Raw genomic sequence first — 19,419 nt, forward strand, 5'->3', positions numbered from 1 at the left:
AACACTGTAGTTGGGGAACTCTTCCATAATTTAGCGTGTGCAATACACCAGATATCTCCATTACTGATGTTTCTTGTGTCAGTCAAGGAGATATGTGTTGTCAACGAAACCAATCTACATGACTTGTCTTTTTCACAGCAGTCTCTACATTCTTTTAATATTGCACAGACTGTATCCAGCACGGTTCCCCAACTCCACTCCTCACGGTCCACCAACAGATCATGTTGTAATGAAATCCATAGCTCCGTTGCTAACTGCTTCACAAGAGCACAAAAAAAAAGAGGATTCCATACAACATGATCTGATGGTGTATCTTGAGGAGTGGAGTTGTGGAACTCTGCTGGATCCAGTCTGTGCAATATTACAAGAATGTAGAGACTGTTGTTGAAAAGACAAGTCATGTAGATTGGTTTCGTTGACAACACATATCTCCAAGACTGACACAAGAAGCATGTCTCAGTAATGGAGATATCTGGTGGCAAAAACGCTAAGTGTACGGCGCAGTGTGTGTACGGCGCAGTGTGTGTACGGTGCAGTGTGTGTAGTCGGCGATTGACACAGTAACCAATCAAAATATTTTGAAAGCACAAGTGCACATTTATTTTGTAACAAAAAATAAAAAAAATTTTTTTATTAGGAATGACGTTAGGGGGAAGATTGGGATACTTTGGGTGTGTGGAGAGACGAGGAACGACTGGAGGTTGAGGAAGGGGTTCTAGGAGAAGGGGAAACGAAAGTACTGGGGGAAGGGAGCTCTGGAATGGACATCGAGGCAGGTTGAGACACATTAGGAGGAGAGGGAGGATGGACAAACAAAGTTGTTTTTTTTTCTTCTTTGGCGCAGGAATATCCTGCCCGGACCGATTTGCAGCCTGTGCCTTACTTTGGTCGACCGCCTGGTGATGGTGGACTGTGTCGTTGCCCCGTAAAATAGGGAATGCGGATCACCCCTTTGCGGCTCTGTGGTGGCGGTGCTGCTAGAAGTGGCAGTGGCGGTGCTCCTAGAAGGGGAGAAAGTTATGTCGGTGCTCCGAGCAGGTGGCTGCCTGTCTGGGATCTCAGCCAAAGTTCTTGGGGGACTCCGAGGAGGAGTATTGGTGGCGGTGCTCTGAAGATGAGGAGTGGTGGTGGCGGTGCTCCTTTGATGAGGAGTGCTGGCGGTGCTCCTTTGATGAGGAGTGCTGGCGGTGCTCTGTTGCTGAGGAGTGCTGGCGGTGCTCTGTTGCTGAGGAGTGCTGGCGGTGCTCTGTTGCTGAGGAGTGCTGGCGGTGCTCTGTTGCTGAGGAGTGCTGGCGGTGCTCCTTTGGTGTTGACTGGTGGTGTCTGTGGCTCAAGCAGGTTCTGTGGTGGTTTGGCTCCAAGCTGGTGGAGCTGTGGCGGTGGTGGTGCTCCTTACAAGAGCAGCGTTTGCCATAGTGGTGGTGGCGGAGGAGTGTCCAGCAGCACTCAGACATGGGGTGGTGTCCGGATTCGCTGGGAATGCAGGTGGCCGTGCAGTGGTATGCAGCAGAAGTCGGTAGTGTGGTGAAGCGAGTCAGCAGTGGAACTGTTGGAAATGACACCACTGACTGCTGCACATACCGATTCTGCTGCATAGCCTGCAAGTAAGCAGTGTTGCAGGCCTGTAACGCACTCAGCTGTTGATCAGGACTAAGGTGTTCCGCCATGCCCTGTTCAATTTTACTGAAAAAATGGTGCGCTGGCATGTTGAGGTCGGCCTCCAGACGGTCAAGGCGCTGGTCAACAGAGTGGAAGCGGTGTTCCATGTGGTTAAAACCATGTTCCATCAGGGAAAAACCGCTTTCCATTCTGGCGGACGCCTTGAGGCTGCCCTTAAAGGCCTCGCTCAAGAGCATGAACTCGGGCATGACAGGTCTGTCCAAGGCCCTCTGCTGCTGGCGGGTAGTGCCCGCATAACCAGTGACAGAGACCTGGGACAGGGGAACACTTGATGGACCAGCTTTCTGGTCACCAGCTGTCTGTGTTGCTGACCTGCAAGATGCTTCCTGGCTGTCGGATGGCTGGGACGGGTCCGAGGTCGATCGATGAAGAACCGCTCCCGGGACAGGTTGCAGGGTGCTGCTCCAAGTGCTGTGGAAAGAAAGGGAAAACATTAGTATCATCTACTTACAAGAAGCATCACCTGTGGAATTGAAAAGCACATAGTAATAAGAAACCCAAAAAAAAAAAAAAACTTACGCTCTGCTGGCAAGGACCGGTCTCAGGAAAGCCAACTCGTGATGATAGCGGTACTTTCTTCTGCGCCTTGCCGCTGAACCACTCAGAACCTGTCCCTCAGCACGAACATCAGAGTTGAAGCGGTCCTTCATCCAGCGCCAACGTGTGCGGATATTGTTCACTGTTGGGAAAAAGAAAAAAAAAATTAGAAAATGCACTTAAGGCAACTTAATTATCAGCACACACACCGGATATAACTTTGCAAACAGTCAATGCTGCAGCACAAATAAAATTCTAGACACAATGCAGTCACTGTTGATACTGAGGACATTGTTATGTTTCCTGCTAGAATATATGTAGCAGCGAAAACAACAGTATCATCAGGAGCAAGAGTGAAAACCGGATCAAGACAGCAGTTGACAAAGCAATCACTTTTTTCCACATGGCATTGGTGTTTTTAATGAAAGAATATATCTTGCCAAAAAAACACCAGCACCATCAGGACCATAAAGCAATGCAGCAGTTGAAGACAAAAATCAATGTATTCCACAAGGCATTGATGTGTTTAATGCAAGAATATATCTTGCAAAAACACATCAGCACCATCAGGTCCAAAAATCTATGCATCTTTATACTTACTGAACGCCCTTTTGGAAGCTGCAGAGGCGCTGTCCCAGCCACCCATCATCGCTGCGGCCACCTCATTCCAGAGCTGCCAGGTCACCACTGTGTCTTTGTACTGCTGGTCACGGCTGTCCCACAACGGGATACGCTCCTCAACGAGGCGGATCAGGTGCTCGTTGTCGATGTACACTACTTCTTCATCATCCCGCTGTGGAACCTAGAAAAAATAATATTATAATGTTTTGAATTTTGGAAAATGAAACAGATACAAAAAGAAACAGAGAAAAAGCAAGATAAATAAAGACAGAAAAAAAATATATATATATACTAACATTGCGTCTCCTCGCCACGACTTGACTACGCTGCTCCCGCTCAGAATCCTCCCGCTCAGACTGCTCCCGCTCAGACCGCTCCCGCATTCCATCTTCACTGCCTGTGTCCGATGTCTGTAAAGAAAGAAAAAATTAAAACACATTTCTAGAGGCAGCTATACTTACCCAAAGGCAGCAAGATCCTCACCTCATGATCAGCTTGGGCCAGTTCTTGCCGAGATGGCGAATACACTGATCCAGAAGAAGACATGCTGAAAAGAAAACAAAAAATACATTAGTACATTATAAAATTGTACAGGACACACAGACATTATGTTGAAGAATACTCATATTTTGGCTCCTGAAGCTTGAATCCACACTTTTAGGCTCTTGTCTGCTCTCTGCAAGGCTGTCTGTAGAGTAATTGTCCCTGAAGACACCTTCTTTTATTTACACTCCTCCCAAACAATGTTGCTTATTTAGGGGGAGTTTTAGACAAGTGTCTAGACATTGTTTACTCAAATCACGTGCGCGCACAAGGCGCTGACGTGCGCGCTGCCAAGCGCTCATCAGCGACCACATAGACTGTAATGCTATTTTTGGGCGCACACCGAGCGCACACGCGCGCGCGAGCGCGATTTTTTTAACGATGTAGGCGTACGGCGCATCTTGGATCCATGGAATATATAGTGAGTAAAGTAATACAGCCGGATATTACAGTAATATAATGTGAGCTCAACTTATATGCAGTTCTAAGATCTTATATGAACTGAGACATTCTATATAGTGGGAGAGAGGAACATAAAACTCTATTCAGCTATATGTAATTATATACTCACATTAATAAGTAATCATCTGCAAACTGTCTCATCAGAGAAGACCAGATTAATTTCAGGATATCATATGATTGTCAGGTTCCTGTCCAGTCTAGGTTCATCGTCATTAAGATCTTGATCCATTGAACATCTATTGCAACGTGCTGGAACTCTCTGTGGCAATGGTGGAGCAGGTGGCCAGTCAGATATATGGATTCTGAGAATGTCCAGGGCATCACAGAATTGTCTCATGTCACTTGGATCTTTCAAAGCAAGCAATGTTCCATTTTCCTAAGTGATTTCAAGTGTCATTCAGGATAGATCTGTGAGCAATTGTATGTGTTTTTCATGATTGTCTAGTGTACGGTGCGCCTTGTCGATCTCCAGCTCCTTATCAATAGGATCAACAAGGATATTATTGAATAATATCAGCAGTGTTGGAAAATCATGTATTGATGCTTTCAAGTATACCTCTTATCTGGATATTTTTGTGATTTTCTTGGTCATCAACCATATTACCACCTTAAAGACCAGGGGTATTTCCGTTTTTTGCGTTTCCATTTTTTGCTCCCCTTCTTCCCATGGCCAAAACTTTTTTATTTTTCCGTCAATATGGCCGTGTGTTGACTTGTTTTTTGCGGGACAATTTGTATATTTGAAAGGGACTATTGATTTTACCATATCATGTACTGGAAAGCGGGAAAAAAAATCCAAATGCAGTGAAAGTGCAAAAAAAAAAAAAGTGGAATTCCACAAGTGTTTTTTGTATTTTTTTTATTTACCATGCTCACTAAATGCTAAAATTGACTTGCCAGTATGATTCTCCAGATCATTACGAGTTCACAGACCTCAAACATGTCTAAGCTCTTTTTTCTTTTAGTGAAAAAAAAAAAATTCAAAAGTTTGTTAAAAAAAAACCTGTTGCCATTTTCCAAGATCCGTAGCATTTTATTGCAGTGTTGCAGCGACCAAGAAAAACGTAATTCTGGCGTGTGGATTTTTTTCCTCGCTGTGCTGTTTACCGGTTATAAAAATTAATACAAATTGATAAATGGGGCAATTCTGAACGTAGAGATCCCAAATATGTGTATATTTGATTTTTTTTTATTGTTTTATTTTGAATGGGGCAAAAGGGGGTGATTTCAACTTTTACATTTTTTTATTTTTTGAATATTTTGAAAAACTTTTTTTTTTAACTTTTTACTTGCTTCAATGGTCCCCATGGAAGACTAGAAGCTGCGATTATCCCATTGCTTGTGCTACATAGAGCAGGGCTGCAGCCCTGCTCTATGTAGCATATATTCTCACTTGCTATTAGTGTCGACCGTTGGGCGGCGCTCATAGCTATCCGGCTATGACAACCACAGGGGTCTCCTGCTGACCCTAGGTTGTCATGCCAACCCATCGACGACCCATGGTCATGTGACACAGGCGCCGATGGGAGGAGGTAATGACGCGCTTTCCTGCGCATGTATGTTAAATGCCGCTGTCAGTGTTTGACAGCGGCATTTAACATGTTAACAGCCGCCGTTAGATCACAATTCCACCCGCAGCTGTTCGGGGCGCATGGTAGCTGATCAGATCAGCTGTCATGTCCTTGAAAAGGTGCGGGCTCATCGTCAGAGCCAGCACCAAACAGGGGGAGCCGTCCAATGATGGATTCCGCCCGTCATTGGACATTAAGGGGTTAAACAGACTGTTTATTTGCTGGCTGTGAAGATCCAGTGTTTGCTTATAAGCATTATGGTAGCCCAAACCTTGTACATCATCCTCTAATCTCTGTGTGAGTATGAATGTTTTTATTTTAACGAGGCCAAACATGAGGAGTGACAAAGAGTTATCCTAGCAGTGGATAATCCCTTTTAACAAAATACAATTTTCGGTTAAAACATTTCCAACATTCTGAACATGAAAAAGGTTTCTCCCCTGTGTGACCTTTTGGAAGTTCATTAAGAGTTGATTTGTGTGTAAAACATATCCCACACTAAGAATATGAAAAAGTCTTCTCCCCTATGTGAATTCTTTGGTGACTAACAAGAGATGATTTATTAACAAAACATTTCTCACATGCTGAACATGAAAAAGGCTTCTCCCCTGTGTGAGTTCTCTGATGTTTTTTAAGATTGGTTTTCTCAACAAAATATTTCCCACATTCTGAACAGCAAAAAGGCTTCTCCCCTGTGTGGGTTCTCTGGTGTCTTTTAAGATTGGTTTTCTCAACAAAACATTTCCCACATTCTGAGCAGCAAAAAGGCTTCTCCCCTGTGTGGGTTCTCTGGTGTATAACAACATCTGATTTCCGTTTAAAACATTTCCCACATTCTGAACATAAAAAAGGCTTCTCTCCTGTATGGGTTCTCTGATGGCTGTCAAGAAGCCATTTCCGGGTAAAACATTTCCCGCATTCTGAACATGAAAATGGCTTCTCCCCTGTGTGTGTTCTTTGGTGTATAACAACATCTGATTTCTGGTTAAAACATTTCCCACATTCTGAACAGCAAAAAGGCTTCTCCTCTTTGTGGGTTCTCTGGTGTATAACAACATCTGACTTCCATTTAAAACATTTCCCACATTCTGAACATAAAAAAGGCTTCTCAACTATGTGAGATCTCTGATGGGTGTCAAGAAGCCATTTCCGGTTAAAACATTTCCCACATTCTGAACATGAAAAAGGCTTCTCCCCTGTGTGCGTTCTCAGGTGGTTATCCAGATGCGCTTTCCTGATAAAACATTTCCCACATTCTGAACATGGAAAAGGCTTCTCCCTTGGGTGGGTTCTCTGGTGGCTATCAAGTGATGCTTTCTGGCTAAAACTTTTCCCACACTTGGAACAAGAAAAGCTATTCTTCGCTGTGTGAATTTTTTGATGTTTAAGAAAAGAGTTTTCGAGAGGAAAATTATTTCCACATTCTGAAACTGAAAATGGCTTCTTTGCTTTAGGCGCAGTTCGTTTTTCTATGCTTATTTGGTGACTTTGATTTTCCTTAGTAGTCGGTAATGAATCAGAAGACCGGACCTGTTTCATCATAGGATCAGATGGTCGATCTTTGCTGTGAAGGGATGACGGTATATCTGGAATAATGGCGTTCACTTCAATTGTATCCTGTGGGATCTTTAAATCATCTGTTTTAAAGATTAAAGATGTCAGCTGTCCCTCTGATCTCCTGGTCCAGTCATCTGCTTGGAATAAAACCAATTATTATTTTTGAATAAAATATCCTTAAATTTTATATTTTTGAACATTTCTACTTAAACTGTCTGTAAAAATATCAAGTTATGCAAAAATATTTATTGAATTATACACCAATACAATGACCATTTTCAGTCTAATAAAAAACCTCACAGTATGAACTGTTGTTCATTCTGCCTCACAAACATGGAATAAAAAGCAAGCAAACAATGTTATGTAGGCAAAAATAATACCAATAAAAACTTCTATTTATCTCCCAAAAAACAAGTCCCCACTTAGGTCCATCATCTTTCAATAGAAAAATAGAGGTTCCCACAATATTAGTGGCTCAAAGGCTCTTGAAAAGCAACATGGCTTCCATAAACCAATCCAGCAATATCCGCTCTCCCAAAGTCAAATCTCCCCCTCGATTCTGAGCCTTGCAGTGTGCCCAAACCACATTTAGCATCAATGTGTTTGGCATTACTACAGCGAGAAGAACCCACTTAATTTATTGTGTGTGTCCCCTGGAACACAATCTGGGCACCATGTGTTGGGTAATAAAATGGCAAAAGTGCAATTTTTACCCTCCAACATCCACTGCACATTAATATCTGGAAAGGAGCTGTAGAGTCAAAATATTCACTACCTCTAAAGATTAATTCATTCGTGGTTATAATTTCTAAAATGGTGTCACTTTTCTTCTGCACATGGCGTGTCACATCTCCTCTGAGATCTGCTCCTGCAACGTCTGCTTCTGTCACCAGGAGCCACCTTATTCATTCTGCAGGCGGTACTGGTAATGGAGGAGACATGGGAACCAGAAGATTCAAGAGAATTTTGAGAATAATTTGTAAGGTCAACTTGTTTCCTATTATCCATTGTGTAAAATTCCTAAGTTATCACCACATAAAGTGACACATGTCAGATTTGAAAAATGTGCCCGTATTAGGAACACAAAACTGGTTGTAGGAAGTTGGTAAATCAGAGTATTTTGGAAACCAGCTACTGTAGTTTGGTCGCCCCCTCACCCAGGGCTGTGGGGTACTCGGTACCGGGCCGGTGTCAGGGGAATGTGTCACAGCAGCGGTGACCCGGTCCGTGGCTCTGGGCGCCCAAGTAATGGTGGTTTTTAATGTAGTTTATGTGGTATAGTTCGTGACGCCACCTGTGGTGTTTGGCAAGCAAGATGTTAAGCCAACGCTGCGTGCAAATCCTCTGGGGCTGATGGTGTGTTGCAGCATAGATGGTGAAGCTGTAACCCCAGGGCAGTGTATAGGCGCTGGTAGTGTAAAGGATGATACCCAGATGTTGCGGTGCTGACGGTGTTGGCGCACAATGACTGGAAGACACCAGGGCTTGTAGTTCCAAAGCTTTACTCACAGTTCGTGGTACACACTGGTGCCTGCCTCCGTGCTGTGTCCTCCGGGGCAGAGACTCAATCAACCTCCCGGGCTAGTCAGGGTTCTTCTCTCCAACACTCCGCCAACATGTACCTTTCCTGAACGACTCCTCTATTGCGCCTTTTAGTGTGAAGAGCTCCAGTACCGTGGTACTCTGAAGTTCCTCCTGTCAGATGTTCCTAACAACTCTCCTTGTACGGCAGACAGCTGTAGCCTACTTCGGGGACTCCCTTTATCCTGAGTCCTGGCTCCCAATACAGATGCTGTTGTGCCCCAAGTCTTGGATGGGAGTAATGCATTTACAGCCAACTATTCCACCGGTGTCTGCTGCAGAACCATAAGTGTCCATACAACCTCGGGGACCGGGCCCCGACCTTGCGCTGAGAACCTATAGGCAGGGTTCCTCTTCCAACCCACAACTCCTCTCTGTTCTCCTACTCCTTCATTCCGTGCTGTTCCTTCTCTCTCTTATGGAAGCTTAGGTTGCAGTTCTACATCTTTCTCCTGTTCCTTTCCCGTGCCAGCTGGCTCAGATCACTGAGGCAGTTGCAGCACTCCATCACTTCGGACCCGTCCTCAGACTCTCCTGACTGACTGTCCTTACGCCTCTCTCAGACTCCACTCAGACTGAACCCCTAATTCTAAACCTTCCCACTCTTTTATATGGATCTCCACTCGACCCACCTCCCAGCACATCTCGTGTTACGAAGCAAGGACCCACGAAAGGTGCTCTGCTACCCTCTAAGCATGAGCCGCAATGTGGTCAGTGCTGAACTATCCTGTGTGTGGGGTGCAGGTGTTGGAGTGTGGAAAGGAGTTCCCAACTTACCTAGTTGGTGGGGCACTACACCTTAGGAGAAGGTGCAGTACCTCTGTGGTGACTGAGCCTCAGGGGCGTCACAGTCAAAAACTGAGTACTGTATAGACTTCAACACATCTACTGAAATGATCAAACTCAACAGTCATCTTCAATAAAAAAAATGAGTAACTAGTGGTGAAACCTCTCTGGGGTATTTAGAGTATGGGGCTCGGTGGCTCTTGGCAAGCTGAACTATTTTCTGTCAGAGGAATTTCAAGAGGAAATAATGAACATTTAAAGATAACTTTTTATAATAGTGCTGAGCTGAGGTGTATTAAATTTAGATCTCAGTAGAAATGGAGACCTTTTAAGACTACCAGGGAGTTGTAGACTCACATAAGTGAGGCAAGCTGATCCCATCACAATCCAACTATTATACAGAATAAATCAATCCTACTAAAATATAATATAAGCCGATCACTCTCCTTCACCCACCTGCTTTCCCTTTCTCTGCTTCTACTCACTGCTGTTGACATATCCCCCAATCCTGACCCCCTCGCCTCATACATCCCACTAATCCTCACCCCTATACTTCTCACATTAAGAGAAACTACCGTAATATCTGACACTTAAAATCTGTGCCACTGACCCCCCCCCCCCCCCCTGTTTCCTCTCTCTGGAGCACTTTGAAATGCCCACTCTGTCTGCCGCAAGCTCCACGTGATCCATAATCTCTTTATTTCCCACAACCTTTCCTTCCTGGCCCTCACTGAGACCTGATACGGCCTCACCTGCTGCAATGAGTTACGGTGGCATCCAATTTACCCACACTCTTCACTCTGGCAACAGACATGGCGGAGGAGTGGGTTTCCTTCTTTCCAAAAACTGCTCCTTCAACCCTATCCAACACCCACCCTCCCTTATCCTCCCTTCTTTTGAGGTTCACTCTGACCGTATCTACTCTCCCTCTAATCTCCAAATGGCTGTCATATACCAACCACCAGGCTCAGCCACTGCCTTCCTTGACCAATTCTCCACCTGGCTTCTTCACTTTCTCTCTGCTGACATCCTCACCATCATCATGGGCAACTTTAATATCCCTACTGACACCCACCAGCCTCCAAACTCCTGTCCCTTACCTCATCCTTTGGACTTAGTGGTCCTCCACAGTCACCCACACAGACGGACATACATTAGACCTGGTCTTCACCCGTCTCTGTTCCCTATCTAATCTCACAACCTCTCCCTTTCCCTTTTCTGACCACCATCTACTCACCTTCTCATCCTTGTCCTCCTCACCCGCCCTCCATGTCCAGCCACTAGCACATCCTCGCAGGAACCTCGCACACCTAGACATTCTCAGACTCTCTTCTGTCTCTGTCCATATCTTCACTCCATGACACGGACAGCTCCACCGCTTTTTACAACGCCAACCTCACATCAGCCATAGACTCATAGGCAATCCTGGCACAACAATCTCACAAAAAACTTTGACAAACATCCAGGGTTGTGGAGCGGCGTTGGAAGAAAACATGCCAGCCAGACGACTTCACTGCTTTCAAACAAGCTACACTTGCCTACAAATTAGCCCTCACCTCTGCTAAACAGACCTATTTCACAAACCTTGTATCCTCATTATCCTACAACCCAAAACAACTGTTCAGCACATTTAACTCTCTCCTCCTCCCACCACTGCCACCTCCGACTCCCCTCATCTCTGCCGAGGACTTTGCCACCTACTTCAAAAATAAGATCAACTAAACAAGTCAAACCTTTACTGTTCCACCACCCCAACCACTCCATATAACAGACCTCTGCTTTTCCCTAATAACCTCCCTCTCCAACAACACTGAAGGAGAGCTTACTCACCTCTTTCCAAATCACACCTCACCACCTGTGCACTTGACCCCATACCTTCCCACCTGCTCCCCAACCTCAGTAACATACTTATTCCAGCTCTAACTCATCTCTTCAACCTATCGCCATCTTCTGGTACCTTCCCCTATGCCTTCAAACATGCCACCATCACAACCATCCTCAAAAAAACTAACCTTGACCCAACTGCTATGCACAGCTATCGCCTAATAACACTGCTCCCGTTTGCTTCCATACTCCTTGAGCAGCATGTCCATGCTCAACTTTCCTCCCACCTCTCATCTAACTCTCTCCTTGACAACCTCCAATCTGGCTTCTGCCCCCACCACTCCACCGAAACTGCCCTGACCAAAATTACTAATGACATACTCACAGCCAAAGCTAACAGACAGCTCTCCATTCTCCTCCTTCTCGACCTGTCCTCTGCCTTCGACACAGTCGCCTACTGCGACAGATTCTTTATTCCCTTGGCATCAAAGACCTTGCCCTATCCTGGATTGCCTCATACCTTTCTGACCGCACATTCAGCGTTTCCCACTCCCACACTACCTCCTCATCCCGCCCTCTCTCTGTTGTAGTTCCCAAGGCTCTGTCTTGGGGCCCCTACTTTTTTCCCATCTATACCCTTGGCCTAGGACAACTCAAAGTACCATGGCTTCCAGTACCACCTGTATGCGGACGACACTCAGATCTACCTCTCTGGCTCAGATGTCACCTCTCTGCTGTCCAGAATCCCGGAGTGCCTATCAGCCATATCCTCCTTCTTCACCTCTCGCTTCCTAAAACTCAATGTAGAGAAAACTGAACTCATCATCTTTCCTCCATCTCATGTATCTTCCCTACCCGACCTATCTATTACGGTAAACGGCATCACGCTCTCTCCCGCACCTGAAATCCGCTGCCTCGGTGTAACTCTTGACTATGCCCTGTCCTTCAAACCGCACATCCTAACTCTTGCCACCTCATGTTGCCTAGAACTCAAAAATATTTCCAGAATCCATCCCTTCCTCAGCCCTCAATCTACTAAAACTCTTGGGCATGCCCTCATTATCTCCTGCCTTGATTACTGCAACACCCTCCTCTGTGGCCTCCCCGCAAACTCTCTTGCACCACTCCAGTCTGTCCTCAACTCTGCTGTCTGATTAATCTACCTCTCTCCTCGCTACTCCCCTGTTTCTCCCATCTACCAATCCCTCCATTGGCTCCCAATTCCCCAATGAATCCAGTTCAAACTACTAACACTGACCTATAAAGCCATCCACAACCTGTCCCCTCCCTATATCTCTGAAATAATCTCCCAATATCTTCCCTCACATAATCCTCCCAAGATCTCCTACTCTCCTCCACACTTCTACTCTCCACATGCCCTCATTATCTCCCGCCTTGACTACTACAACACTCTCCTCTGTGGCTTCCCTGCTAACTCTCTTGCACCACTCCAGTCTGTCCTCAACTCTGCTGCCCAACTAACCCACCTCTCTCCTCGCTACTCCCCTGTCTCTCCCCTGTGCAGATCCCTCCACTGGCTCCCAATTCACCAGCGTATCCAGTTCAAACTACTAACACTGACCTTTCCAAGTCATCCACAACCTATCCCCTCCCTATATCTCTGAACTAATCTCCCAATATCTTCCCTCATGTAATCTTCGATCCTCCCAAGACCTCCTACTCTCCTCCACACTTATTCGTTCCTCACACAACCACCTCCAAGATTTCTCCCGATTATCCCCCATTCCCTGGAATTCCCCGCCTCAACACGTCCGATTATCCACCACCATCGGATCCTTCAGACAGAACCTGAAAACCCGTCTCTTCAGGAAAGCTTACAGCCTGCAATAACCATTCTGCCGCCTCACCAACACCCGAGCTGCCGCCTTACCACCACCAGAACTGCTGCACCCCCGACCTTCTGTCTCTTCCCCATTATCCCGGAGAATGTAAGTCCGCTAGGACAGGGTCCTCTCCCCTCTGTACCAGTCTGTCATTGTAAATTTATTTACTGTAAATGATATCTACAACTTTGTATGTAACCTCTTCTCATGTACAGCACCACGGAATTAAAGGTGCTATATAAATAAATAATAATCTGTAAAAATACATGTGGGGATTCCCTAACAAACAGGGAAATCCCACATGTACTCAGGCTGTCCAGCAGCCACAAATCATGCAGCTGCATTGACACAAACTAAATCTCCGAGCACGCAAAATACTTGGAGGACACCCAAGCATGCTCGGGAAAACGAGAGCAACGAGTATACTCGCTCATCATTAGCTGTAAGCCACAAACATCAACATTAACAAAAATAAACACATGAAATAGATAACTCTGTTTGTAATGACTCTATATAATATATGAGTTTCACTTTTTGTATTGAAGAACTGAAATAAATTAAGTTTTTGATGATATTCTAATTTTGTGAGATGCACATGTATATTACAGCTTAGAGATATATCATGGCACAAGAGTAATGTTTTTTTTGTACTTTATCGTGATCCTATTTGAAGTTAGTCAGTTTAAAAAGGAAATGAAAAGTCAGGATAAAGGGAAACTACTGTTATTGTACAGAAATTCACACTTGGCCTCACTGCACATTTAATGTTGTCGCTCATAAAAGCGAAGTTTGGCCAGAAAGACTGGACCTGGTCTTGTAGGGACCATATGAGACATTCAGCAGCACAGAAGGGAGAGAAGGTAGATTCATCCAATAAGATATCAGGGATCTAGGAAGCCAGCAGCATCATTACCCTCCGCTTTCTCTTACTGGCCCATCATAATACTTTTCTTTAAGTGATTTTCTAACTTGTCAGCACATTCTTCATACGCTGTTATTTGGCTTTGTAGTTTACAGATCTGGGCAGGTAACGGTCAGCGTCTTCTAATCCCAGAGGGTTGGTGGATCCTCCAGGTGGTATGTCCTATAGAAAAGGGCTTTCAATGCCCAAAGTCATTAGAACAGTTTTGGGTGAAGGAGAATGTTGTAGTCGGGAGGCAAAATGGTGATCATATGATTGTGATACGACCAGACTACACAACCGATAAAGCAGCCACAGCTGGTGATTGAGAAGAATCTGTGACTTCTCTGCATTTAGTGGTTACTACTCACCTGGGTAGTCATATGTAGGAATCTCCTCTTTACACCACTCATCACCTCTCACATATGTCTCTGTAGTATTAATATGGGTCAGATCTTCACCCTGAAAAGAATATTGTAAAAGTCACAGACAGATGGAGAAGTCACATCTATGATCAGCTCTAATCCTGCCATCTCCACCGTTCTCATTACACAAGTATAAAACATATAATACTGGCGGATAAAACAAGACTGAGCACAAGACCTTCACAGCCATCTACACATCATAGGGGAGATCTCATGACACCTTCTCTCCATCTACCTGATGATCCTGAGGAACATTGGGATCTTCTTGTTTATAGTCATGTAGAAGAGGACGGGGACATCTCTCTGGTGTTGTCCTCTTACTGGATAGATCTGGAGGAAACACATACAGGGACTGAATTCATTCTTTACATACAGATAATTATAGGCCGTGTGTATTTAGTCCTGTCTATTACCTGGTGATGTGAGGGGCTGGGGAACCTCCATCATGATGTCCTTGTACAGTTCTTTGTGTCCTTCTAAATACTCCCACTCCTCCATGGAGAAATAGACGGCAACATCCTGACACCTTATAGGAACCTGACACATACAATGATACAATCATCCCCCCGATCCCTTCATAGCGTTACTGTATAATATCCCAGCATTCCCAGCAGTGTCACCTCTCCAGTCAGCAGCGCAATCATCTTGTAGGTGAGTTCTAGGATCTTCTGATCATTGATGTCCTCATGTATCAGGGGGTCAGGTGGAGGCTCCGTGATTGGGCTCAGGGGTCTTCCCCATCCCTCAGACACAGGGTCCTGACAGCGCTCACTAGAGGTCTTCTTCACTACTGTGTAATCCTGGTTATGGAGAGACACATTAATAAATCTCACTACAGACATTTCCAGAGTCCTCACCTCTCCAGTTCTGTCCATCTGTTATTCCCATAGATAAGAATGATGTAATGTGACGTCATCAGAATCTCTCACCTCTCCAGTAAGCCGGAAGAGGATCTCTAGGGTGAGGTGTAATATCCTCTCCGCCATCTTGTCTCTGTCCACATCCATCTTTGATGGGTAAATCAGGAAAATTCCCTTATATAGAAGATCGTCACTGAGAGGATCCGATATTGTAGAGACCTGAATAAGAAGATGAGCCGATGTAACATCATAAAAATCCTGTGTAATAATACACAGGTGGGGTTGGGGAGGTTGATTTATTTTATGTTTTTTTTTTAATATTTACATCACTTATGCATTTTTATTACATTGTTTGAAAAAAAAAATTATACTTGTTACTGGAGATAATAAGGGAAACATATGAGGAGATAGAATGTTAGGATGTTGTATTCTCTAATCTTGTATGGACTGGAATATAAGCTGAACTGCTGACTTAGACATCTCCTCCATGCTCCCAATCACTGGCTATGTTACTCACTGCTTCGGCAGCTGATTAGCTTTAGGAATTACACGTTCGCTAGGACTGTCAAGAAAATACAGAGACTGGCGGGGACCCAAGCAGCAATGGTATTTTTATTAGTTTACAACATTGTTTTTTCCCCTGACATCTACTAATAAAACCTATATATTTAGGCCACAGACAACAAGCAGTTTCTCCCTCGGAGTCGGCAGCTGAATACGTTCCTCATAGACTCATCTTCCATAATGCTAATTCTCGTCTCATTACCGACACTGGAATCGGCATTAGCAATACTGCAGGAGATATTCATTACACGGGACAGGAGAAATAACTACTTCATGATGAGGACGACATCTTCATCTTCTACTACGGCTCTAGAAACATATTTGGCCAGAGTCCGTCACTGACTCCATCCCCACCGGCCGTCTATATGAAGGTTTCCCGTCTTCCCCGCACTGTAATCTTCTATCACGTTAGATCTCAGCTCTGATTCACACACAGAAGTTTGAGGCTTTTATAAAAGATTTTTTGTAAGAACAACAAAAACATCAAAACAGGAGTTATTTGATGCCGATGTCTCCATGTAGGCTTCCATATAGTACATGAAAAATACCAAAAAATGCCGGGCATAGTAACCAACTGTGGTTAGTTATAATGATTATATTGCACATAAAAACATTTCACATCATATATTCAGCACTACAGATTTGCAACACAAATTAACTAAACGATTACCCAAGTATTGATAGTATTTTATTTTCAACTCTAACCCTATCCTGTGTGATACTGACTGCTGAGCTGTGTATCTAATCCTATCCTGTGTGATACTGACTGCTGAGCAGTGTATCTAATCCTCTCCTGTGTGATACTGACTGCTGAGCTGTGCCGGAATTTCTTATACTAATCCTATTGTGTGATACTGACTGCTGAGCTGTGTATCTAATCCTATCCTGTGTGATACTGACTGCTGAGCTGTGTATCTAATCCTATCCTGTGTGATACTGACTGCTGAGCAGTGTATCTAATCCTCTCCTGTGTGATACTGACTGCTGAGCTGTGTCGGAATTTCTTATACTAATCCTATTGTGTGATACTGACTGCTGAGCTGTGTATCTAATCCTCCCCTGTGTGATGCTGACTGCTGAGCCGTGTATCTAAACCTATCCTGTGTGATACTGACTGCTGAGCAGTATATCTAATCCTATCCTGTGTGACACTGTCTGCTGAGCCATATATCTAACCCTATCCTGTGTGATACTGACTGCTGAGCCGTGTACCTAATCCTATCATGTGTTACTGATTGCTCAGCCGTGTATCTAATCCTATCCTGTGTGATACTGTCTGCTGAGCCGTGTATCTAATCCTATCCTGTGTGATACTGACTGCTGAGCAGTGTACCTAATCCTATCATGTGTTACTGACTGCTCAGCCGTGTATCTAATCCTATCCTGTGTGATACTGACTGCTGAGCCATGTACCTAATACTATCATGTGTTACTGACCGCTCAGCCGTGTATCTAATCCTATCCTGTGTGATACTGACTGCTGAGCCGTGTATCTAATCCTCCCCTGTGTGATACTGACTGCTGAGCCGTGTATCTAATCCTCCCCTGTGTGATACTGACTGCTGAGCCGTCTATCTAATACTATTCTGTGTGATACTGTCTGCTGAGCCGTGTATCTATTCCTATCCTGTGTGATACTGACTGCTAAGCTGTGTATCTAATCCTATCCTGTGTGATACTGACTGCTGAGCTGTGTATCTAATCCTATCCTGTGTGATACTGTCTGCTGAGCCGTGTATCTATTCCTATCCTGTGTGATACTGACTGCTGAGCTGTGTATCTAATCCTATCCTGTGTGATACTGTCTGCTGAGCCGTGTATCTATTCCTATCCTGTGTGATACTGACTGCTGAGCTGTGTATCTAATCCTATCCTGTGTGATACTGACTGCTGAGCAGTGTATCTAATCCTCTCCTGTGTGATACTGACTGCTGAGCTGTGCCGGAATTTCTTATACTAATCCTATTGTGTGATACTGACTGCTGAGCTGTGTATCTAAATCCTCCCCTGTGTGATGCTGACTGCTGAGCCGTGTATCTAAACCTATCCTGTGTGATACTGACTGCTGAGCAGTATATCTAATCCTATCCTGTGTGACACTGTCTGCTGAGCCATATATCTAACCCTATCCTTTGTGATACTGACTGCTGAGCCGTGTACCTAATCCTATCATGTGTTACTGATTGCTCAGCCGTGTATCTAATCCTATCCTGTGTGATACTGTCTGCTGAGCCGTGTATCTAATCCTATCCTGTGTGATACTGACTGCTGAGCAGTGTACCTAATCCTATCATGTGTTACTGACTGCTCAGCCGTGTATCTAATCCTATCCTGTGTGATACTGACTGCTGAGCCATGTACCTAATACTATCATGTGTTACTGACCGCTCAGCCGTGTATCTAATCCTATCCTGTGTGATACTGACTGCTGAGCCGTGTATCTAATCCTCCCCTGTGTGATACTGACTGCTGAGCCGTGTATCTAATCCTCCCCTGTGTGACACTGACTGCTGAGCCGTCTATCTAATACTATTCTGTGTGATACTGTCTGCTGAGCTGTGTATCTATTCCTATCCTGTGTGATACTGACTGCTAAGCTGTGTATCTAATCCTATCCTGTGTGATACTGACTGCTGAGCTGTGTATCTAATCCTATCCTGTGTGATACTGTCTGCTGAGCCGTGTATCTATTCCTATCCTGTGTGATACTGACTGCTGAGCTGTGTATCTAATCCTATCCTGTGTAATACTGACTGCTGAGCTGTGTATCTAATCCTATCCTGTGTGATACTGACTGCTGGGCTGTGTACCTAATCCTCTCCTGTGTGATACTTTCTGCTGAGCTGTGTATCTAATCCTATCGTGTGTTACTGACTGCTCAGCCGTGTATCTAATCCTATCCTGTGTGATACTGACTGCTGAGCAGTGTATCTTATCCTATCCTGTGTGATACTGTCTGCTGAGCCATATATCTAACCCTATCCTGTGTGATACTGACTGCTGAGCCGTGTACCTAATCCTATCATGTGTTACTGACTGCTCAGCCGTGTATCTAATCCTATCCTGTGTGATACTGACTGCTGGGCTGTGTACCTAATCCTCTCCTGTGTGATACTTTCTGCTGAGCTGTGCTTGAATTTCTTATGCTAATCCTATTGTGTGTTACTGACTGCTCAGCCGTGTATCTAATCTTACCCTGTGTGATACTGACTGCTGAGCAGTATATCTAATCCTATCCTGTGTGATACTGTCTGCTGAGCCATATATCTAACCCTATCCTGTGTGATACTGACTGCTGAGCCGTGTACCTAATCCTATCATGTGTTACTGACTGCTCAGCCGTGTATCTAATCCTATCCTGTGTGATACTGACTGCTGAGCCGGGTATCTAATCCTATTCTGTGTGATACTGACTGCTGAGCCATCTATCTAATACTATTCTGTGTGATACTGTGTGCTGCTCTGTCTATCTAATCCTATCCTGTGTGATACTGTCTGCTCAGCTGTGTATCTATCCCTCTCCTGTGTAATACTGACTGCTGAGCTGTGTATCTAATCCTATTCTGTGTGATACTGACTGCTGAGCCGTGTATCTAATCCTATCCTGTGTGATACTGGGCTCCCCCTGCAGTCTGTGTCAGAGGGTGGTCTTTGTTGGCACGG

At 44.7% G+C, this 19,419-nt stretch overlaps 2 protein-coding genes across 2 annotated transcripts in view; both read right to left on the minus strand.

Moving 5' to 3' along the window:
- Positions 1-574: 574 nt before the first annotated feature.
- LOC141047319 (uncharacterized) lies at positions 575-5,589 on the minus strand. Its single transcript, XM_073542381.1, has 6 exons — positions 3,953-5,589; positions 3,322-3,385; positions 3,135-3,248; positions 2,818-3,019; positions 2,200-2,359; positions 575-2,091 (listed from the first exon to the last, which is right to left on the minus strand). The coding sequence occupies exons 1-6, from the start codon at positions 3,982-3,984 to the stop codon at positions 1,059-1,061; spliced, it is 1,605 nt and encodes a 534-aa protein (XP_073398482.1). The 5' UTR covers positions 3,985-5,589; the 3' UTR covers positions 575-1,058.
- Positions 5,590-5,710: 121 nt separating this feature from the next.
- The window catches only part of LOC141047338 (uncharacterized), a 148,070-nt gene continuing 134,361 nt past the window's right edge, over positions 5,711-19,419 (minus strand). Inside the window, 1 exon segment of the mRNA XM_073542399.1 lies at positions 5,711-6,442. Coding sequence (XP_073398500.1) covers positions 5,913-6,442 — 530 coding nt within the window. The 3' untranslated portion in view covers positions 5,711-5,912.

The sequence above is a fragment of the Dendrobates tinctorius genome, unplaced genomic scaffold, assembly GCF_039654945.1.
Source record: "Dendrobates tinctorius isolate UK_male_01 unplaced genomic scaffold, ASM3965494v1 ptg000126l, whole genome shotgun sequence".
NCBI classification, from domain to species: Eukaryota; Metazoa; Chordata; class Amphibia; order Anura; family Dendrobatidae; genus Dendrobates; species Dendrobates tinctorius.

What these genes read in the sequence shown, in the direction of transcription:
- LOC141047319 (XM_073542381.1), bottom strand. Translation starts at nt 3,984, where the DNA reads ATGAGACAGTTTGCAGATGATTACTTATTAAT. An exon ending in TGGCCCAAGCTGATCATGAG is followed by an intron (nt 3,249 to 3,321) that starts GTGAGGATCTTG and finishes CTTTCTTTACAG; the next exon opens with ACATCGGACACAGGCAGTGA. An exon ending in AGCTTCCAAAAGGGCGTTCA is followed by an intron (nt 2,360 to 2,817) that starts GTAAGTATAAAG and finishes TTTTCCCAACAG; the next exon opens with TGAACAATATCCGCACACGT.